This window comes from Egretta garzetta, unplaced genomic scaffold (genome assembly GCF_000687185.1).
Source record: "Egretta garzetta isolate BGI_Z169 unplaced genomic scaffold, ASM68718v1 scaffold51, whole genome shotgun sequence".
In the NCBI taxonomy this organism is placed as follows: Eukaryota; Metazoa; Chordata; class Aves; order Pelecaniformes; family Ardeidae; genus Egretta; species Egretta garzetta.
Window position 1 is genome coordinate 5,338,709 of NW_009258549.1, and position 23,646 is coordinate 5,362,354.

Consider the following 23,646-nt stretch of genomic DNA (forward strand, 5'->3'; position numbering starts at 1 on the left):
ATGAGGCATCTTCCACCATAACTACAATTATGAAGTTTAACACAGAAAGAAGCAGTCAGAGCATCACAGAATACATATGTCAATGGCAAACTACTGAAGAAAACTGGGTATCCTGGTTTCAGCTGGGATAGGGTTAATTTTCTTTCTAGTAGCTGGCATAGTGCTGTGTTTTGGATTTAGGATGAGGATAATGTTGATAACACACCCATGTTTTAGTTGTTGCTAAGCAGTCAAGGACTTTTCAGCTTCTCATACTGGCCTGCCAATGGGAAGGCTGGAGGTGCCCAAGAAGCTGTGAAGGGGCAGAGCCAGGACAGCTGACGCAAACTGGCCAAAGGGATATTCCACACCACATGATGTCATGCTCAGCATGTAAGGCTGGGGGGAGTTGGCAGGGGCCCGGCCGCTGCTCAGGGACAGGCTGGGCATCAGTCAGTTGGTGGTGAGCAATTGCTTTTCATTTGCATCACTTGTCTTTCTTGGGTTTCATTTCTCTCTCTTTTTGTTATTTTCCTTTTCATTACAATTTATTATTATTATAATAATATAATTTTATTTCAATTATTAAACTGTTCTATCTCAACCCACAAGTGTTCTCACTTTTACTATTCTGATTCTCTCCCCCATCCCACTGGATGGGGAGGAGGGGCAGGGAGCAAGCGGCTGTGTGGTGCTTAGCTGCTGGCTGGCGTTAAACCACAACGCTGGGAAAGAAGTCTCTAAAACACAAACTGAACAGAAAGCGTTACCTGTTACATCATTTTATATAACCACACACATACACATGCCAACATGCACATGTATTGTACCACATGAAAAACCAAAGGTCAATGTTGGTATTTTGAAGAAAGTTCCAAAATGCACTTCTCTATTCATATATGATACTATTAAAAAAAAAAAGTTTTGGTATTATATAACGCCATGGTTCAGTTCATCACACAGCGATAACAAAGCTATTAATTGTAATGCCACCTGCTTTTCATAAAGGAACATTTCAGTATGTGAAAGTGAAAAATTAAGGGAAAAAAGAAGCAACAACAAAAAAACCAGTGCAAAATAAAAATTAATTCCAGGGTAGGAAAGATCAAAATTCTGAAGATTACATGTGGCACACTGACACAAGTGCAGACAATTTTATTATTAATAGTTTCTACAGTAACACAACAGAAAAAATGCTGGGGGGTTGTAGAACAGACAATCCATGAAGCATCATACCACCAGTCATACATGATGCACCAAGGCGTTATATAATAGCAAAGTCAATCTTAAATTATGGGGAGTGATGTAAAAATATATTCTGGGAACAAGGCGTGTGTGGGAAGGGTGGTTATACTGTGTTTGTATGCATAATTATAAGGCCCATATTACTTTTTTAGTCTTCCATATACAAAACTACAGATTTCAAGCACAGTCTAAGCAGCTGTGGAAATTATATTTTAATACATTTTTGAACATATTTCAGTCACTAAGTGCTTCAATGTCAGACTTATCACTTATAACTAACAGGGTTTTTTTCCAATGCAGTAACTCCCATAGAATTGAAGTAATTATTCCAGCCTTGCAAAGCTGTCATGAGAATTTATTTGACAACGTACCAAACGTATTTGTCATCTCTTACCAAGATAAAAATGAAAATGATAATGCAATAAAGTCAGCAGTTTATCAAGATCACAGTTTGCACAAACAAAATTTCACAGGGCTGCAATACATGCTTTGATAGTGTGTGGTTGCATACTTGTATAATACTCAAAACACTATTGACAGACATTTTACGTATTGCATTACAAGATTGCTGTGTTCCCCTTACCCTTGATTGGTACTGTGCAACACTTCCTACAGAACAAGAACAATGCAAGCATGGAAAAAAAAGAATAACCAGTCTTAGTAACCCTATGTATTATATACCCTCTTGTTTCTTTGGTGCAAAGAGTAGATGTTGGCTCTGCTACTCCTATTAATAAGAATAATAAATCAAGAAGGTTGAGAAATTGGTTGCCAGAAATGCTGGTTTTAGGCACTAGCAATCGTAACTCCAACAAGAAGCCATAAAGGAACACTTGACACAATGCTTCAAGTAGTTATCTACTGCTGCAATTTTGTTTTTCCTTAATCAAACAGTTAAAAGGGTATATAATAAACACATACATGCATGCATGCGCACACACACATCTCTTTACTGGTTCTTATTCTTTTAAGGTGAAACATCTACCTTGTTTCCCCAAAGCCCACTGACAGTTTCCCAACAGTATTATGTGGGATGGCCGTCTTGGATGATGGAAGATTATCTTCTTAATCAGTAAATATATTTCATTTATAGTACTTTTCACATTAGTTTAATGCAACTTTTAAAAGCCATTAACCATGTCTGACATCATCAGTTAAGACTGTTCTAATATTCCTCTCAAATCTGGGGCCCAAAATGACAAATTGGAGTCTACAAAACACAATTGTATTTACTTATTGAAAGCCGCTCTCAGTAACTGGGGTTGGTTTAGGTTACACAGATATGGTCTCAGGGAAAGACAAATCACTTTAGAAAATTAATTAAAAAAATAATCTGAAGAATTCCCAACAGGATGTCATGTAGCTGAATTGGGTGGCTGTTGTAAGGAACAAAATTCAAGTGAATCCATTCTTGTATGACTTTTAAACTGTCCTCCTGCTAACTTCTTTATAATTTAAATTTCTAATTAGTCTCAGGTAAAGGTTCCACTCCACAGAGCAGAGCTAGTTGCATTTTAAACAGCACAAACATAACCCCAGGGTGAGAAACAAAAATCAAGTATCCCATTTTACATATATAATTATGCATGTTTATTTTCAGTGACAAAACCATGAAATGCAAGGAAACATATTCATCAATAATGCTTCAACAATATAGAATTAATAGCTGCTTATGAATTGTAAGCTGACATATCCACTTTGTTCACATTGTTTCCCAACAGACATTCACAAAGTTTGTTATACATTGCAAAGTAAAGGGATAGGAGTTATAAATGTACTTTATTAACATTTTACCAGATGGATTTCCAATAGTCAGCAAAATAGCTTAAATTAAACTGTAGTTCAACCAAACAAATCAAGGCATGTCAGAAACAATGGGAAATGGATAGGACACTGGTGGATATTTTTTAAAAAACTAGTATTAGGTGAAAAGGTGAAATGCACAGATAAAATCTAGACTGAAAAAAGATTTACTCTGTAAGAAGATAAGGTGCACCTGGAGTGGGGAAGAGGGAAGAAGAGACTATTCACCTGACCTGGGGTTTTAATAAATACCACATAATCACTCTTGAACAGATTGACTTTGTGTCAGCCATTTTTAACAGACCCAACCCCATTCAAATTTGTTCACTGTTATTTTATGTTACAATGTAATAAAAGCTGCTTTCATAGACTCCCTCCATATACCGTAACTATATTTATATATTATATATAATATATATAAATCCTGTATCTATAACTGGGATTCATAATAAAATACTTAAAAACCATCCTTAAGATTTCTATATATAATTAAAAATGCCTTTGCCTCTGGAACAATAATATTTATCCCAATACATTAAAAGTGCTTGTCATGTCTTCAGAAATGCAATTCTAGGACCTGAGGCACTGGAATGGCCATTAATAGAATGACTGGGACTGAATAACAACCCTTAAACTTCTGCATATGCAGGAAAAAGTTGAAGTTGAGAGACTAACACAAACACAGTAAGATGCCCCCCTCCCACATCCCTGTGGCTATTCCTTTCAGAGCAGGAAGAAGAGGAAGCCTGAAAAAGGAGAAGCAGTCATACAGCAAAATCGTGTGTCCAAGCTGCTTACTGAAAACGTTGACTATACTGACCTCAACAGTATGCAACTATTGAGAAGCCGTATAGTTCAGGACAACAAAAAGGAGATGTACCAGACTAAAACCACAACAAAGCCAAGAACATGTTGAATTTCAAAGCATCCTTCCAATGTCTTCAGGTATTTGACACTGTGCACAACAGAGCTCTTCAGGGGGCACAGAGAAGGTGCACACAGTGAAGAACATTTACTTTCTAGACCTCCCACACTGTAGATCACAGTACTGTACAGGGGGGATGAATACTTAAATAGCAATAAAAGAATAAAAACAAATTAACATACTGTAAGATACTGTGCCAGCTTCATAAAAAGAAAAATTAAGGTACTCCTTGACATAACAGCAGGTATTTCCAAACTTATCAGGAAAAAGCACAGAAAACACAAGTTCTAGATGCACAGCACCAGTATCAGAGCTTCATTATGAAAATGAGATGCAAGACTAAATATATGGATGTACTACATAAGGTTCCAGTCATTTCCCACTGTTTTCAGAGTCATCTTCATCAAGGGGGATGGAATTTAATCAATTACATGGCAGCCATTATTTAAAAAATTAGTTTAGTTGACTTGGTTAAGGTTAAGTGCTGGTTTTTTGCAACTGAAATGAAATATTCTTATTTTAGAAAAAGATCTAATTATAGAATTCAAGAGTGATAAGCAATAAATTTCTTTCAAAGTATATTTGTTATATTCAGATTTTTAAAGTGAATTTTCATTATAATTAACAGTTTCGTATTAAGTTTACAGCCAAAGTCTAAATTTATGTTTAGACAAACTGCACTTAACCTGCTGGTTCACCAACATGCTTCACCTATAATGGAAATAAAATGGAAAGGGGAAAACAAAACAAAACAAAAGGTTATTCTGCTGCTTGAGGTTCTTTGCTGATACTGCCACTGAGGAGTCCAATTCATGTCCATTTTGATAAAATTAGTGATGTTCACACAACATAACCTGTACTGCCATGAACAGGACTGACTTGAAATTTTCTCTCACAGGTTTTAAAAAAAAAAAAAAAAAAGACGACCCCCTGCTCCCCATATTACTGTACATATAGCCGAAGTTGACTTTACGAAAGCAGTGAAGCACCCATTCTGTTTGCCTACTTCAGCTTTTCTAGAAAGAAAATACACATAGGAAAGATTCATTTAACACTTTGGGCAGGAGGGCAACGGGAGAAAGCTTTTTCAGTTCTGGAAGGTTAGAAATATGTTCTATTAATCAGAATTAATTCAAGTATTAGTGGAACGCTTAGTGAACACCGACAACAGCTCTTGTGAAGCAATAATACTTCCAGCCCAAACCAGGAATGCTTTTTCTCATTTTCAAAAAAATTTTCTCCCATACAAAATTCAAAAGCTAGTAATACTGCAGTCAGTAGCTTTGAAGTATCAGGTTCAAACTGAAGGTAGTAAGAGGACATTGTATAGTTGGTGCCAATAGAATTAGAATTTAACAAATGAGAAGCCAAAAATATCCCCAATTATGAGCCAACAGAATGGAAGTCAAGTCACAAGCCAAATGATAATTAGAAAGAATCAAAGACATGCCCAGATTGGCCAAAAGAGTCCCCTTTCCATTTAAATCACCAACTAAATTTGTGTTAAGGAATGAAACGATCAGCAGTATGCTGTTACAGTAGGTTACCTAGATGCAGTTAGGATCAGAGCAGGGCATGTGGTCAGTATGACCACAGTATGCAGCAAAAGGGAACAAAAAAAAAAATCATCTCCTGGCAACACACATTTCTTGTTTCTGCAGGATAAATGTTCAATGCCAGTATGCTGGAACAAGCATAACTACCTGAGACAAAGATAGGAATATTTTTTTGGGGTGGGAGGGGAGGAAATACATACTCATCTTGGCAGAAATTTAGAGTAAATATTTTCAAACAAGAACTTAAATTTGCCAGTCTGGCTGAATTATGAATTCTATGAATCCCTAAAATTTGGAAATCTGTTACTTTAAAATATCCTAGCATAAGCTACTGCACAGGTCTGCTATATTTTAAGGACTGCTTGCCCTTTGTTTTTTCAAATTTCCTTCTTTCTAGCCATTAGACAGGATTACTTTTTTTACCATTTCCATTTGATTTGCTCTAGGCTTGACAAAGTGATATTCCTGGATCCATGATTTCTTTCCTCTAGTCGTTAATGTTGTAAAAGTTAATGCTGCAACTAAGGAAGTGCAGGATTGTACAGAAATAATTTTTATATTAAATTATATCTGATCAACTAGCTCAATCATTATAACAACAGCAAATAAAAGTGTCTGTAAACACAATACATAAGATGAATATAGCACTTTCAAAACCTTTTCATCTTTAATGTTAGCCATCAGAAAATGGAACACACTGTGCTGGTCTTACACTTTGGAAAATTGATGCAGTAAGTATGATTAACCTACCCAAGGCCACAAAGGTAAACATTATCAGCCAAGATAAAAACGTCAAAGTTCAGGAATCAAGTCCTTCGTTCAGACTATAACAAAGTGATAAATCTCATTCAATGTTTGAAAGCCTTTCCCAGCAAGGAAGTTCTCCACAGAATTAAGAGTTTATCATGGTCACTTTGTTATTTCAGCTGGGATTTTTCTCTGTTTTGTCCACTGCTGAGCCACATGAACACTTCCAGTGAAGTCTTTAGCATGATAAACCATGTGTGTGTGTGTGCGGGTGTACACACATATATACACATGCATTTCAAAAGGACGAAGCCATTCTCATTTCACTCTGTTAACATAATGGAAAACAGTTTTAAATGCTACCCTGTTTCTTCTTCTAAAGTGGACCTACCATAATTTGTGATTTGATGAGCAGTTTTCCATTTTTATTTACAGGAAGATCTCCCTATTTGTCAGAATCCCTGATGAAAGTCATGGCATAGAATAGCAGAGACAAACCATGAGTTCGATTCTCAAGCGTGATTCATTCAAAATGAACTATGACTAGCCCTCCTAATTTGTAATTTTTCTTTACTAAAGAGCCTTTTAAACTACAATTTCATTTCTCTGACAAAATTCACATCCACTATCCTGAGAATTTCTAACCTGTAAAAGTCTCCAACAAAAAATGTAATGATAGGATCAATTTACTACACTGAACTAATCTAAACAAGTTAAAACCAAAAATAGTATTTGGATAGGGTTTGGTGGGGAAGAACAGGACGTGCTTCTTGTAAATTATACTATACTGACAAAGACTATACTGCAAAGACAATGGAAGGGGTAGGTGAGAGGAAATACAAAAAAACCTCTCACAAGCATATACAGAGACAACACTTCAACTCTTAATTACTTGCCATTTAAGTGACAAACCTGTTCTCGACTCTTTTCACAATGTTTTCCCCATTTCATGCACAACTGAAGAGATCCCAATTTTAACATCATTTGTATCAGACAGTGCCTTTGGAGAATAGAATGACTGAAATCTTAGCCAGAAATATTAAATAGGAAAATGAAAGACCTGTAGTACAGATCTGTAGCTCACAGAGAAAATAAATTTAGAAGAATGTTAAAAAAAAAAAAAAAAAAAAAAAAAAGGCACAATCCTCTGGTAGGTCCAATAACAATTTGAACAGAGAGGGTGACAGTGGTCAAGCAATTCCAGGTGTTTTCATGCATATATATATATATATATGTAGTGTATCTGTGTCTATTTCATTCAACTTCTACTTTTTCTGTGCTCTTCAGTAATCAAGTATTTGATTTGTAAGATGCTACATTGGTGCCAGCAGGCACAAAATGGTATAATAAATACACTCTTCACAAAACAGAAAAGCCATGCACTTAGTGAAGAAAGCATAGCTCTTCAGCTAAGTGGAAATCAATATCTCTCTCTCATTTTTTTAAAAACAGCTCTGCTTAGCCACTTAAGAGTCCCAGCTGCCACAGAAAGTCATACAAACTCCAGGCCCTGCTCTGTTTAAGTTTCTGTTCCATAGCTCACTTCAGGAGTGCGAACAGGATACTTCGTGCTGAACTAGACCATAAGAAATTTCCTTAGTAGACCAAATGAAAAAACAAATCTGGTAATTTTTCCATTTTAGCAATTCATTTGAAACCAGTTCCATTACAGAAGCATCAAGTCATTGGTTCTTGTTTTATCACACGCTTTATAAAGACAGGTTCTTTACAACAGCCTTGAAGGGGACCAGCAGTTAGGTTCCCACTGACCATGTTCTTGGGGAGAAACACCTTGGAAGAACTGTGGTTCAACAGGACGGGACTTTTGGAATTCAGAGCTGGGTGTCCCTCAGGGACTAAAGTCACAGAATTAGTGCCAGGTGGCACCACAGATTTCTTAGGGAACAAAATTTTGCTTTGTTCTAGAACAACATGGTTTATAGAAGAGGTGGAGGCACCAGATAGTGATTCTTTTATCACTTCATTTGGGATCTTGCTATATAGGTAATTGGGGGTGTTATTCTCCGTTATATCTGACCAAGCCCTGTAGCGAACTTCGGCAGCTCCCCAGTAGTGTCTAATAGCAGACTCAGAGCGATGGCCCGTCACTGCCATTATTTCTCTAGGCCCCAGTCCTGCTTCACACAGTAGCTGGATGGTGGTAGTTCGGAGAGAATGATTGGTATATCGTTGAGAGAGCCTGGCTGCCACACTTATCCTAGGCATCATGGTACCTAAGTAGTTCACACCCATTGGTTCTCTTTTGTACCAGACAGGTTGTTCTTGCATTTGCTCTGATGTTAGCTTTAAAGGATGCAGGTAAAAGGCAGGGGGCTCCGGAGGCAACTTAGACAAATAGAGCTCCAAGGAAAAAACAGGACAGTTTGGATCCCCTGGCATATCATACATTTTACCCATTTTATGAGGATCTTCTCCACTTTTTCCTTTGCCAGGATACCTAAACATAGCATATCGACGCCCGTTCTTGTCCTTCTCAATAACAAAAGCATCTGGAGCCAGATCTCTTAAAATTTCCCTCCCTCGTTTGGCAAAATGCAACTGCAAATCAAACCACACCTTGTTGACAAGTGCCAGTGGACTGTGCAATCCCAGCACACCAGATTGTTTAATCTTACGCAAGTCCTCAACAGCTATAGGAGGATGGTGGTGAGTCTCATCCTTTCCCTGCATGCGCAGCATCTTCAGCACGCTCACAAATACCATGTTTGCACCAGCAAACTCTTTGTCCTTCATTAAGCAAATCTGACGATTATAAGGTGGCATTTTGAGATGCCGGTTTAAGCCAGCACGCATTGACTTGTAGCTTGCCACACTGTAGGTATTTCCATCATGATTCCTTATTGTGTAATAAAACTCTCTTAAGATATCATTGAGTTCACTTACTGGGACCAATTCAAAGCTAGGATCCTTGCCATTTTTGGCCAGCCATTGTTTTAATAGGTTAGCTGCCCAGCCAGTCTGCTTGTGGGTGTTTTTGATGCTCTTAGCATCCTCTTCCTCTTCCTCCAAGCCAAAGAGGACATCCTCGGGGAAGTTAAAATTCGTCTGTGCTGCTTCTACCGCTTCTTTATTTTCTGATGAAGTCTCTTCCTGTTTCAACTGCTTTTCGAAACAATTGATCAAAGTTGTACCATCAAATATGCCACAGGTATACGGCACACAGCGAACTACTTTTTGTTCTGAGAGCTGTGAAGTGCGGAGTAATACATAATATTTTGGATTTTACATAACAAAAAGCAGGTGGCATTAACTGGATTTTTCAAATGATATGGCATGTCAATTCCATACCTCATTAGCCAATTAAAATGCATCAGGTCCTTCTTTATTAACCATGGCATTACACATGCTTTAACTGATCTGACTGAAAGCAAACCCAGAAACATACACTGTAACGCAAGACTGAAAACCGGAAAGCATCATGTGTCTTATTTCCCTCCTTGCTCACCTTCCATTGCTAAATACCACTATCACACACAATCTGTTGTTCGAAAATCTTTTCCGGGTTTCAGGCTCTACTGAAGAAGAAAAATTCCAAAATATGCATCTTATATTGAAAATTTAAATCTTAAAACCGTACATCGGTCATCCATTCTGGTACTGAATTTCCTACATATCAAGTACTGACAAATATTTTAATAGCTATAATCCACAGGTATCTTTAAAAAATGAAGTTCCAAACAACCATTCTTTATGAAATGCCTTAATAAAAAGGTAGAGTGAGGCACAGTTTATACTCTATAATATTGGTTATCTTTGCCAGACTATTTCTGCGACAGGTGAAAAACAGAATCTTGTCCAGTATATTTTCTTCTTGCTTTCAAATACAATTCAGATTTAACTGTACCTTGAATCACTATGAAATGTGGAAATTTTGGCTAGAAGAAATTCATTTTATTCCCCTTAATAAAATGACTTCCAGCTAACAGCTATGTAAGCATGAGGTGCTTTGTGAAATATCTGTATGCAGGAATAGAATTAATTAGAAGTATTTTTAAATAGTTTAATGTCAACCTTTAAGTTTCAAAGCAAGTTCAACAAATCTTAAACGAGGAATCCAGAAGTACTGCACGTTCTCCTTTATCATGACATAGTTATTCTTGAAGAAAATTTATTTTCCTTTTTTTTCTAGGACACATGGCAATGAAATATTAGAACCCCAATTCTTATTAACTTCTGGATTAGTGTGAAGATAAAGTTGTAATGATTTAAAAAATAAGTGTAACTAAGTTCAAGCCCTTCAGACAAAAACTGGGCAGGGGTTTCTTTTGTATGTTAGCTCTGTTGTATCAGACACATTTTTAGTGCGCTCCTGAATTACTAACTCACCTACTTACATAAACACTATCAGAAAACTTCTGTAAAGTTTATCAGAAGCTCATGTTCCAAGTCATATTCTGGATCAGAAGAAGAAAAATACAAATGGACAGAAACTAGAAAGGATGGCACAAAAAAGCAACTAAAATTGTTTCATTATGAGCAATAAAGGTAAAGAACTTTTCTCCTGTGGATTGTAACTTTAGAACTTTATATAGAAACATAATCAACAACCTACCTGTGTTGTTCCCTCAGCAGGTCGCTTGTTTGCCGAAGTATCTGTTGGTGGCCTGCTTGTCTGGTTCTCTGAGGGGTCAAGAAATTGTTCATTTGCAGTATCTAATCAGTACTAAATACTGCTATCCACTATATAAGTTTGGAGGCAATATTCAAAATTGTTTGATACTAAACATTAACTATGTGGCACATTTAACATTTTTCAGCCCTAATTTTCCATTATAAGTATTCAAAAGCTTGATTACTACCATTTTTCAGAGGGAACAAAAGATAACGGAAAAGCAAAATGGCACTTTTCAGACTAGAAGCAGTAAGTTTCCTTCCTTGAAAGTCTGACAGCGTATTCAAAATATTTTATGAACAACTCCCTTGCCTGTTGGAGGACAAAGCCTAACTCCAACATCTCCTCCCTCTGTATGCAGACTGACAAGGTATTAAACTGAAAAAAGTTGCAATTATTCAACGTTTTTGTACAAAAACCTGCCTGAACAAGGGATGGTTAAACAGCACAATACATAACTGACATGATTTGTGCAGGGAGACTGAATTTGTTTATTAGCTCAGCCATATGTATATCTACACTAGCAACTTAGAATTTGCTTGAATATTTGGTGTAAACATTTAAATCCAAATTCTTCCTTCTCATTCCTTCTCATTTTAACCAGAGCTTATCAGCAACAGTGCCCAAGGCAGCGTTTCAAGTCTGGAGAGAAAACTACTAGGGTATACACTAAGGCTATGTGAACTGCAAAAAATGAGACACACTTTTGGACACATAGGTCCTTCTTTTGGTCACTGTGCCTGATCTGTTACAACCCTTTTTACGCTGTATTAAATCATTATATTAGCTTCAGAGCTAAAAAATCAATACAAGGCATGTGGAAGACTTATTTTAACATAGGTAACTTACAGATGGGTAAATGAAATAAAACTAGTTATGATGTCAAGTTCTGCTTGAGTTAATTTCCACACTATATTGTGCCAATGAGAAACTTGCTATAATTCCAACTCACTTAGAAATCTTGAGAACCTCACAGAAAAAAAAACGTCAAGGTATGTAAAATCAGAAGTGCAGAGAATCATCATGGCATGGCCAAAGATGGAAAGTATTTTAAAATAGTTAATCTGGATACGGTATCTGAACATTCATTGTGTTCAGAGACTTGAAATACAATAAACTTATTTCTTTGGAACTAGGTTAGCATCTTGTTGCAGTTTTTCCCCCATTTTGTTTACTTTCAAGTGTTGTAAAAATTAAGTTAATGATTATACTTTCTTTTCAGTATGTCTTTGCTTAGAAAGGCAGCCAGATTATTTTGAGAGGCTATATTAAAAATAAATACCAAGTTGTTAATAGTAGAATAGGAGTTTCTGATTTCATGCTATGAATTATATAAATCAAGTTCTAAATAAAATAAAGCGTACAGAGCTGCACTGCTGACTCCTTCTAAGGAGAGATGACTTTCAACCACGGCTGAAATACATCTATGACAGAGATGATTTTGATCTTGACAATTTCAACAGAAAGGCAACCCAGAAGAAACATCTCAGTAAAATATACTAACGAACAAACTTCCACAGGAGTGGAGTTTTGTGTTTCCCTTTGACAAGTATTTTCCTTTCCCAGTGTCAACATTCAAGCACAACTTACCAACTCTGGGTGCTGTAATGGTGGTGGGTGGTTCAATAGGAGCTGTACTACTAAAAGCAGAGAGGGGAATCTTCATCTGTAGGGGGGCTCGACTGCTGGTAGCATTATAAAGTCCTGAAGTACCCACTGTGGGCAAAGAAGTCCTTGTGGCCTGGGCAACAGGATGTGCAGTAGGAACAGCCTGTACTGCCAATGTTGTGCCTATTGACCCAGCACTGGCTGGAGAGTTCCTCTGAATACCAGGACTGGGCACAGACGAGCTGTTATTTGGTTTAGTTGGGTTAGTTGACGCCAAAGACACTGTAGTTTTGGTGAGGCTACCAACTGTAGATGAGCTTTGTACAGATATAAATTCAACGTTGCCTGACTGTTGGTTAGTGACCAAAGTCCCTGTGTGGCCTTGCAGGAGCTGAGGCTGGGATGACACTGCAACAGGCACATGCAAGATTACAGGCAAAGACTGCAATGAGACAGACACTGACTGAGTGCTGCCACTGGGCACTTGGTTGGTGCCTACAACCGTAGCGGTGTTAGATGTGGGAAGAACTGCTGTTGTCAAAGAGCTGGTGGAGGTCACTGTAGTCTGAGGCTTAGGATGTCCACTGACAACTGCTGGAGGAGCAGCAACACTGGAAACTGGCACTATAAAAAAACCCAAACAAACAAAAAAACCACCAAACCAAAAAACAAAAAAACAAACAAATTTAAGCATTTGAACCGTGGAAAATTTCACTCCAACAGAACAAATGGAAGGCATTTACAATAAAGGTGGCAAGACACTGGAACAGGTTGTCTGAAGAAGTTATGAATGCCCTATCATTATTAAGTGTTCAAAGTCAGGCTGCACGGGGCTTTGAACAACCTGATCTAGAGGAAGATGTCCTGGCCCATGGCAGGGGGTTTGGACTAGATGATTTTTAGAGGTCCCTTTCAAGCCAAACCATTCTGATTCTATGAAAAATGTGGTATATGATTAACTTTTTGCAAAGAAAGGCTATAGATACTCTTTCTGTTGTACACGCTGATATTCAATGGCCTAGCTAAAGATACAGTCAATGCCATATTTCTGTTTGGAAGAACTATATACAAATGGCAAAAAATTAAGATATACAAAGAACTATGACACAGACACGCTTGAAGAAGCTCTAAGATTTAACTGTTGAAAACACAAGAAATATAGCTTTTAAACACTTGTTACAGAAATGGTGCAACAACTGGTCCTTCAGAAAACAAAAGAAAAACTAAGTCAGTTAGGACTAACTTTCTTTGTATAGGACCTTGTATCTAGAAGGTTCTACTAAACAGAAGATTGATGTGTCAGAGAAGATACTCGCTTTTATGCAACAAAATTTCAGGATTACATCTAAAGATCAGGAGCATAATACACTACAGAAAGCCAGTATATGCCTACTATGAGATGATTCTGGGGAAAAGATTCAGCAGAAAAGATTCAGCATTCAGTATTAGGCAAACTATTTTTAATACCAAGGATGGTGTGACTACAATGAATGTAATTAATGGTAATTTTGTTTCTACATTTCCTATAAAATTCTAATCTAGGAATTCCATTTTTCAATTTGATTCCCTTAAGAAATGGGGCTTATGGCTTCCTTTAGTTCCCCACTCAACTTCTGTAGCCATTAGTTAGAGGGGGTGATACGGCGTGTGAGCCATGTGTTTCACTTCTCGGCAGCTGAGAGACTGCAAGTTCTTGCTGCCGTACCCAGCAAGCAGTCTGCTGAAGCAACTAAATTAACCATATTCTGGTTGGCCAAATAAACATATTTTTTTTTCCCTTACCTAGGCACACCACACAAATATAGACTGCAAACGTGGTAGGGAGCCTAAAAATAATAATTTTTGCTGTCAGGAAAAAAAAGTAATAAACCCCAGTTCTATGCTGTTCGGTTAGTTACTGATTTAATGGAAAGCAATAAAACTTTTAAGAAGCGTGTTTATAATCCACAGACAGTTTCTTACCTGCATTCACAGGGGCTTGAAAAGTTGCTGGTGTGCTCTCTCCTACATTCCTCTTTGACTCCAGCATCTGCCTCACTGTGCCAGCATTTCTATGGAACAAAGCTTCAGTTAGCATTTCTATGGAACAAAGCTTCAGTTAGCATTTCTCAATGAGCCACACCAGGTATAATTATGAACAGTACAATGATGAAAAAAACCCTGCTTTTACAGCTATTCTTTTCACTGGTATTTTCTAAACCCATTTGTCTTCTGCCCCTCCATGCAAATTAACTCTGGATATTCTACTAAAAAAAAAAAACCAAACCAGAATTATTCGTAAATTTTCAAGTGCTTGCACCAAGTTTGCCTGTCACCATGAGAATCTTCCCTTCCTTGAAATTAAAATTCCATTTTTGTCCATTATTTTTCAACCACTGAAACACTCATCTCAGTTTACCTAAGAATGGATTCAATACTGTCCATTTATGACTTCTGTGAAAGAAAAATCAGGTTTTACAATCAAAGAGCCATGACGGAAAAGGAAAAGCACTTTAATAAAAAAAAAAAAAAAAGAAAATACAGGGATTATCCATTATCTTAGGTATCTCAAGTGTCCTATCGTGAATTTTAACATGGTCACAGTGATGTGGACTGCTTACCGGTATGTTGCATTGTTTGTGTTTGCAGTGTCACTTGCTGCTTTCCCTGGAGACAGAGGTACATTTGGTGAATTCTAGAGAGAGAGGGGGAGAGAGAGAGAGAAAGAGAGAGGCCGTAACAAAAAACCCGTAAGTCAGCTTGCAAATATATGCTTTCATTATGTTTCATATTCATTCATTTCTGAGATACACACACATTTTCTGGAGCCAACGCTGCAGGAGAACTTGACATCTTTTACATGCCTGACCAATCTGATGGCCTTCTACAATGGCATGACCAGCTGGGTAGATGAGGGGAGAGCAGTGGATGTTGTCTACCTTGACTTCAGCAAGGGTTTTGATACTGTCTCCCATAACATCCTCATAGAGAAGCTCAAGAATTGTAGGTTGGATGAGTGGACAGTGAGGTGGATTGGGAACTGGCTGAACGACAGGGCTCAGAGGGTTCTGATCAGTGGGGCAGAGTCTAGTTGGAGGCTGGTAGTTAGTGGAGTTCCCCAGGGCTCAGTACTCAGCCCGGTCTTGTTCAACTTATTCATCAATGACCTGGACGAGGGGACAGAGCATACATCAGCAAGTTTGCTGATGACACAAAACTGGGAGGAGTGGCTGATACACCGGAAGGCTGTGCTGCCATTCAGCGAGACCTGGACAGGCTGGAGAGTTGGGCAGAGAGGAACCTGATGAAATTCAACGAGGGCAAGTGTCGAGTGCTGCACCTGGGGAGGTTGAACCCCATGCACCAGTACAGGCTGGGGGATGACCTGCTGGAAAGCAGCTCTGCCGAGAGGGACCTGGGAGTCCTGGTGGACAACAAGTTCACCATGAACCAGCAGTGTGCCCTTGTTGCCAAGAAGGCCAATGGTATCCTGGGGTGCATTAAGAGGAATGTGGCCAACAGGGCGAGGGAGGTTATCCTCCCCCTCTACCCTGCCCTGGTGAGACCCCACCTGGAGTACCGTGTCCAGTTCTGGGCTCCCTGGTTCAAGAAAGATGAGGAACTCCTAGAAAGAGTTCAGAGGAGAGCAACAAGGATGATAAAGGGACTGGAGCATCTCCCCTACAAGGAAAGGCTGAGAGAGCTGGGCTTGTTTAGCCTGAAGAAGAGAAGACTGAGAGGGGACCTCATCAAAACATACAAATATCTTAAGGGTGGATGTCACGAGGATGGAGCCAGACTCTTCTCAGTGGTGCACAGCGACAGGACAAGGGGCAATGGGCACAAACTAAAACATAAGAGGTTTCAGTTGAATAGGAGGAAAAACTTCTTCACTTTGAGGGTGACTCAGCACTGGCACAGGCTGCCCAGGGGGGTTGTGGAATCTCCTTCTCTGGAGATATTCAAAGCCCGCTGGACAATGTCCTGTGTAACATGCTCTAGGTGAACCTGCTTTAGCAGAAGGGTTGGACTAGATGATCTCTTGAGGTCCTCTCCAACCCTTACCATTCTGTGATTCTGTGAAAACCTCCTTGGTACTACCTGCCTCCCTGTCCTACATCCTCCCTTTTTATAAGTCTCTTGCCTTCAGGTTTTTATAGCATGAGAATAAAAATTTCTTCTTGAACATTAATGGACTTTTAGCTTCCATTTCTTCACAGTAACTAATCCAAAATATTCCTTCTAGACACTGAGAAATACTCGTTTGTATTTTTTTCCTCCCCGCTCCACTCCAAAATCAAGGTGCTGGGATTCACTCTTATTTACTCTGTACTCTTCATATTGAAGTAAATTAGATTTAATTACATATGGTTTAAGATGCTTTCACACTAATAATGCCTAAAGAACCTTCTGTACAAATCAGAGTTACATAACAGATGTTAGAAGACTATTCTTTGATATCACTGCCTTTACCAAACATGAAAAACCTATTTTGTGAACACCACTGAACAATCAGGTCACATCCTTCTGCATATAAAATTTCTTTATTTTTCAACAGAAGGTTTAGGCCAACTGAAAAAAAGAAATTAGTTTGTTTTTAACAAAATCTAGTTCTTACTTCCTGTCTTTTCTTCAAGTCCTCCTTGGCTGCTCCAAACCGCTTTGTCAATCTAGCAATTTTAGCCTAAATGGGAAGAAGATGAAAACAAACAAACAAAACCATAAATATCCTCCCCAAGAACCATCAAAGAAATTACACAAACTAAAAGATATATAATTAAGACATCAAGTCACAGGCTATTTTCATATCAGGGGAAATTATTCTTCCTTGAATTATGGTACAACTATATTACTTCGGAGCAGCAGAAAGACACACACGTGTATCACAATCAAGATATCTTAGAGACAACTTGAATTATTTTCCTTCCTATTCACAGCTGCACAAATAGAATCCATCTTGAAGAGGTTCACGCAATACTTGCATGAATGAAAGCAACTGAAAGCATTTGACTGTTTTAATGCCTTACGTACCAACCATATTGAAAAATGCACCCCTTTTTGCCTTTCATATTATATACTCTTCCCCCATTTATCCTGTTTCTCCCTCTCACTGATACACTACATATCACACACCCCGGTCAGCTTTGTTCTACTCTATTTGATGTGTCAGGTTCGTTATCTTCTTAAGCACCATTCTTATATCTCATCTTTACTTCTTGTAATTCCCTCAATATACTCTTTGGTGACTATTCCTTCTGTAATTACCTCAGCATTACAAGATCCTAATTTTTCCTTGTCTAGGTTGCAGCTCTGATGGCTGACTTATTCTGGAGGCAGTAGCTGGGCCACTTGTTCTAAGCAGGTACTTTTTCTTTTTTTTTTTTTTTTCCCCTCCCCACAGAAAGAAGAGTTAAATTATTTTTACGAACTCCTGAAAACACTAGGTTAGCACTAGAAGAATGGAAGTTTTCTAAAAGACCAGTGAGTTTCATATGCCATGATTTCAGAACTTCTTAGCTAAAAGGAGCTGGTCCATTTAGAAACCTCACCTCTTTCACATTTTTACAATGCAGCATGACAGGCTATGATTACAGCCTGTCTTTAATTACATTTATATTTCAATTTCTGTTATCTTTTACAATGTAGAAGTCTTCCGGAGCACTTTGCATAATAAAACCACGTAAGCTTAGACTGCGAGTATATTAACATCAACACATTCACGGCCTTATACGATGTTATTAATTTGACACTGTAGTTGATGGCTAAAGACACCGATAAACAACTATGCTGAAAAGCATCTTAGCACAACTTTTTTTTACGTGTAAAGTAAAGCGGCCTTATTGTTTGAATTTGTTATGACACAAGCTTTTCATTGTCTCATCACTTTAAAATTCTTTGATTTTTTGTGACGTTCCTCATCTCACAACTATTTACATCATTTCTATAAAGAATGCAAGAAAGCATCCTGCATTCAACACTAGCTATTTGTTTCCTTGCTAGAACATAATTATTTAGTTTCTGGGGAAATTATGTGGATAAGTATCATGATCATGTGATGTTTCTTTGTTTGAACATTCTACGAAGTCCAGTGCTACCGTCCTCTCCCTTCTGCACGTTTCCATTTTAAAGCAAATTTCTGGCTTCATAGAGGCATTATATATTTTCATACTTAACGTTTATTTGAAGAATGTCTAAATGGAACAGAAGAGTGGAAAAGCAGTTTACTAACAGCTAATGAAATCAGTCTGCCAGAAGGAAGATTTGCTTTGGGGTTTTTTGATGATTAATTGGTTGCTTTCTTCTTTCTGAGTGGGGAAATAGAATTTTGCAACTCAAAAGCAAGGTTCTATTTGCTGCTTCCCTCCCCTTCCCTTTGTGGGGTCAAAATGGCTTGCCTACTGACAACTACAGGATACTTACTACTAAATGTTGAGGAACTTATTTTTAAATTTGACTCTAGTATGCAGTTCAACACACAAAACCACTCACCTGTAGTTCAGTAAGCACAGTTTTATGCCTCTTGTTGCATTCTACTTTCTCTATTCGGGTTTTCAAGTCCGCCAGAGTCTTGTCAAATACAGCACACTGTAAAGCAGTAAGTTTTTCTTCTAACAGTCTCTGGATAACCTGCAAAATTATTATAAAAAAAAGAAAAATAACAATGCAATCCCAGAATTTGGGAGACTACCTATAAAAATATTTTCAACTCTTAACAAGTATCCTGCTACAAACAGAACAATGACAAATGTTGTGCCCTGTCAATCAAATAAATATATAGACACCAATAAGGATGTGGTTGCACAGCTAAGAAAAGTTTCTACAGCTATTTTGGCAAATACAAATTGTCCCTCTTTTCCATTAATTCAACAAATTCATTTCATTGCAGTGTAAGTGTATAAAACCTTATTAGATATAAAAAGAGCCTTAACAACAGAGGATATTTTCATGAAGTTCTGTGTTTATACAAATTATTTTTTCCCTCTTACTCTTCTGTTCTTGAGGGACACTGGCATTCAAAGAACAGAAACTAAAGACATTCAACAAAACTTTATTTCTGAGATGCATTTTCCCCTAGCAGAAACGCCCTGTATTGCTTTTCTTGCAAAAGCTAAAAATGGAAAAAAGAAGAGACTTATTTCCACAAGGTTTACTTGTTATGCTTGTTATTTTAAATTTTTGTCCCTCCTACACCTATTGCAGTGCAAAAATTTTTCTTAGGAAACAAAAATACACAAGCAACAAATGTGTGTCAGTTTTCTGCATCCTACATTAACGAAGTCACAACATGCACTAGCTAACTGATGGAAGAAGGACACAATTTTTTTTTTTTTTCTTCAGGACCATAGGTTTCTTTAAATGCCAATGGTGCAATCAGGCAATTAACAGCTCCATAAAAATCTGCAAAACACTATGTTGACTGCACTCTTGTTTGGAAACAGACGTTCTTTAAAGCTAGGCAAACAATAAAGTGCACCACATATAAACCTTTACCACACTGAAATACCTCTTTTGCTAAGATTCTCCATCTATAGTCACATAACATTTAAGAGTTTACGTGTTTAATACATTTCAAATACAACTCTTGCAGCATAGTTTTCAAATTATACTTGGTCTGTTCTTAGAAGTAGGGCTATATAGGGCTTTATATGAATTAAGACACCTTTGTAATTTGAATTACATCCAATTTTCAAGCACAAAAAAAGAGCATGTGTTGGGGGAGCAGGGAGTGTGTGAGAAACGACAGCTAATTCAAAGATGGTAAGACAAGCGACAGTATGTGTTTGCCATCTTTGCTCTGCACCTCCATTTACCTTTTGTAGTTTTTGGTCAACATCCCTTCTCGCTGTAATTTTTACTTGGAGTTCTGCTTCATAATCTTCTCCCATGTACCGACGACGTTTAGAATGAACACTGTCCATGTCCTCAGATTTGGAACGCTTTCTCCTTGACACTTCACCTGGAACAAACAGATGGAACTGCTCATGAGGAACCTTTGAAAAAATAGGTATCTGAGGAATGCGGCGATTACTATGAAGTTTGATTTGTCCCCAGTTTAAGCTTTTTTATCCTAAAGCAGCAAGAATGCCTTTGGAAAAACAAGATGGTTGATGACATCAAAGCAGAACAACAGTCCCTTTGGTCTCTGTACATTGCTGCTCTGTTATGGAGTTGTGCTTTGTGATTCACCAAAACACCACTCCAAACGCAAAATGGCTCTAGCACTCCCATTCCCCTCTCCAGAACTTGCCTCCTATCAGGACCATCCTATAACGAAACATGGCTTCTGAGAGGCAAAATTAAATCCTCTTCTGGAAAAGGAATCCTCTTCTTAGGATTCCAGCCAAATAAAACTACATCTCATTCTGCTTGTGTCAGCAATGAACTTTTTTTCCACCTACCATGAAGCTTTAACCTGTACCTCAAATCCCTGGTGTGCTGGTTTTCGCTGGGATAGAGTTAGTTTTCTTCACAGAAGCTCGTATGGGGCTATGGTTTGGATTTGTGCTGGAAACAGGGTTGATAACACAGGGATGCTCTCATTACTACTGAGCAGGGCTTACACAGACCCAAGGCCTTTTCTGTTTCTCACACCACTCCACCAGCGAGTAGGCTGGGGGGTGCACAGGAAGCTGGGAGGGGACACAGCCGGGACAGCTGACCAAAGGGATATCCCACACCATATGATGTCATGCTCAGCATATAAAGCTGGGGGAAGAAGGAAGGGAGGAACGTTTGGAGTTACAGTGTTTTGTCTTCCCAAGTAACCGTTACATGTAATGGAGCCCTGCTTTCCTAGAGATGGCTGAACATCTGTCTGCCAATGGGAAGGAGTGAATTAATTCCTTGGTTTGCTCTGCTTTGCTTGTGTGGCTTCTGCTTTCCCTGTTAAACTGACACTATCTCAACCCATGAGTTTTCTCACTTTTACTGTTTGGATTCTCTCCCCCCATCCCACTGGGAGGGAGTGAATGAGCAGCTGTGTGGGGCTTAGTTGCCGGCTCGGGTTAAACACAACACCTGACTGAAAAAAACATTCATGCCTTTTTCTTACTTCTTGGGTAAGAAGGAAAGCAAAAATCTAACAAAATAACAGGCTCAAAACAGAACTATATATTATAAAAGTCATTTTCATCTCAGCAATGAAGCACAAAAGAAGCAAAGAGACCTCACTCACTTCTCCAGCTCCTGGCACTGTATTCCCTAGAGGTCCACATACAAAACAAGAAGCCTAGGTAAATTATCAGGAAGGGAAGCTACAGAACATACTGTGGGTACCTGACCACCATCAAAACACCAGAGACCATAACCCCCAACTCCTCTACCCCAAACCTGAGGATGATACATAAAGACAGATTTAGTAGTACATCAGTGAAGATTCACTGGAGACCAAAACACCATACAAAATAGTTACTTTCCACTGCCATTTTTTCTTTACTTGTATTACATACACTCTGAGAGTCATATTTCTAACTTCACAAATTTCTTATAGTCTGATTTTTTGATAGTTAGATTTCTGATGGTTTCTGATTTTTGAGAGTTGCACTGAAAATGCACTAATGTACTAAAAATTATTAAAAGGTGATATTTCAAAATCTGCATGACAGTCTAGGTTATTTTTAAAAGTTTGTGGAAGCGTAGGCCTCAAATTTTAGGTAAATTTTATAGGGCCACAGGGCTCTTCCTAGACATTTACAGAATGCCGAATATTTGCAAGCAATATAAATATCTAAAGTATGAATTTTTTTGTTTTTTCAGAATGACAGAAACAGTGGAAAATGAAGGGAAAAAAAAATCTACATCTCCATTTTTCTTCCATCCATCAGAAAAACTTGTAGAAATAAAATTTAAAAAATCTGAATAGTTAGAACACTATTCCCAGACCAGTTAAGACAAGTTTATTAGGATCTTCCATACAACTCTTTCCTACTCCCACATTCAATCTCTTTAATAAAAAGCCTAACCACTAAATAGCGCAAGTAGTTTATAACATGCAAGAACTACTTACATTTTTAACAGAAAGTGTTCAGTGTTCAGGTAATTTGTTCTGAAGCAGATGCTACATCTATTTGTACTGCAAGTTAGATTCTCTTTGAAGAGCTTCAGGGTACTTGCTACTATTGGAAAGGCTATTTAAAGGAGGCTGGGACTTCTAGTAAACTCTAGCAGCTTCTAATGAGCTGCATCAGCTGTTCTTGATCAAAGGGTGCTTTGGGCTTACGTTCCAGCTGATTTCTTATGGAGGCTCAAACACCCTTTCAGCAGGTACTAGGGAGAGGCCTAGATTACTGCTGGGCTAAGAGCACAGCTCCCAGAGAGCAGCTAACAAACACAGGACTTTGCACAGAGGGGTGCACAGAAAGGGGATGGTCCCTGCACTCAGTATTAGTGGTGATGTGCCACATGGTGTGGTCTCCAGCAGCCACTAGAACAACTCTACTGGTAATGTCAGAGCCACCACCACCACCCAGACTGAGCTATTTTGGGGAAACATACAGCCTTGCAAGTCTTGGGCTGCAGGGACTATCTAGGGCCTCCCGTTCTGGCTGAGGCTGTGGCAGACAGAGATGAGCTTCTTGGCTACAGAAGGTGCAAACTAGTGGGAGAGCTGTATTACCAAGTTAAAGGAACTATGGGAGTTCAGCGGATGGCACAGCATCAGAAATGATGAGAAACAGATTGACTGGATACACTCCAAGATCCTGCAGCCTTGAGAACTGCAACTCCCAGCTGTACCGAAGGAGGTACAGTTAGAGCCTGAGCTTATCCAGATGGGAAGTAGAGACTCCCATGATGACAAAGGCTAGAAGGACCAGGACAGCAGTTCCTGCTCTGCCTGCAGACGTACAGGGCAATGACAGTTTTGGTTCAATGCCCTCATAACCGATATATGGCTGGGAGCTGTGCCTAGTGAAATGTCTGAACTGGTTAAGCCTAAGCCATGCAGCAACACCATGCATTAGCAGCAAGTGATTCCCTGCCTGCAAGGAGTGGAGGCCCCCATCTGCTAGGGACAGGTGACCTACGAGAAAGATAAAAGCACGATGTGGGTGGGAATGGGGTTAGGAAAGCCAAAGCTCTTCTTAAGCTGAATCTGGTGAGGGACATGAAGGGCAACAAGAAGGGCTTCTACCAGTATACCAGCAGCGAAAGGGAAAAAAATTCCTCCTGCT

General features: G+C 38.5%; 1 protein-coding gene across 8 annotated transcripts in view; it reads right to left on the bottom strand.

Moving 5' to 3' along the window:
- Positions 1 to 23,646, bottom strand: part of LOC104134354 (activating transcription factor 7 interacting protein) — a 93,444-nt gene that overhangs the window by 22,432 nt on the left and 47,366 nt on the right. For 4 of the 8 annotated variants that reach the window (XR_004843181.1, XR_004843180.1, XM_035903248.1 and 1 more), the window contains exons 4-10: positions 20,287 to 20,432; positions 18,965 to 19,102; positions 17,094 to 17,159; positions 15,097 to 15,170; positions 14,459 to 14,547; positions 12,479 to 13,120; positions 10,829 to 10,896 (exon numbers count right to left, since the gene is read on the bottom strand). Coding sequence is in view for 6 of the 8 variants with exons in the window: in XM_035903248.1 (XP_035759141.1) it covers positions 10,829 to 10,896; positions 12,479 to 13,120; positions 14,459 to 14,547; positions 15,097 to 15,170; positions 17,094 to 17,159; positions 18,965 to 19,102; positions 20,287 to 20,432 (1,223 nt within the window). In the remaining 2 variants the exon portion in view is untranslated. Of the gene's footprint in view, positions 1 to 632; positions 9,379 to 10,828; positions 10,897 to 12,478; positions 13,121 to 14,458; positions 14,548 to 15,096; positions 15,171 to 17,093; positions 17,160 to 18,964; positions 19,103 to 20,286; positions 20,433 to 23,646 lie in introns of those variants that run through there. The other 4 variants (XM_035903245.1, XM_035903244.1, XM_035903246.1 and 1 more) reach the window with 2 other exon arrangements.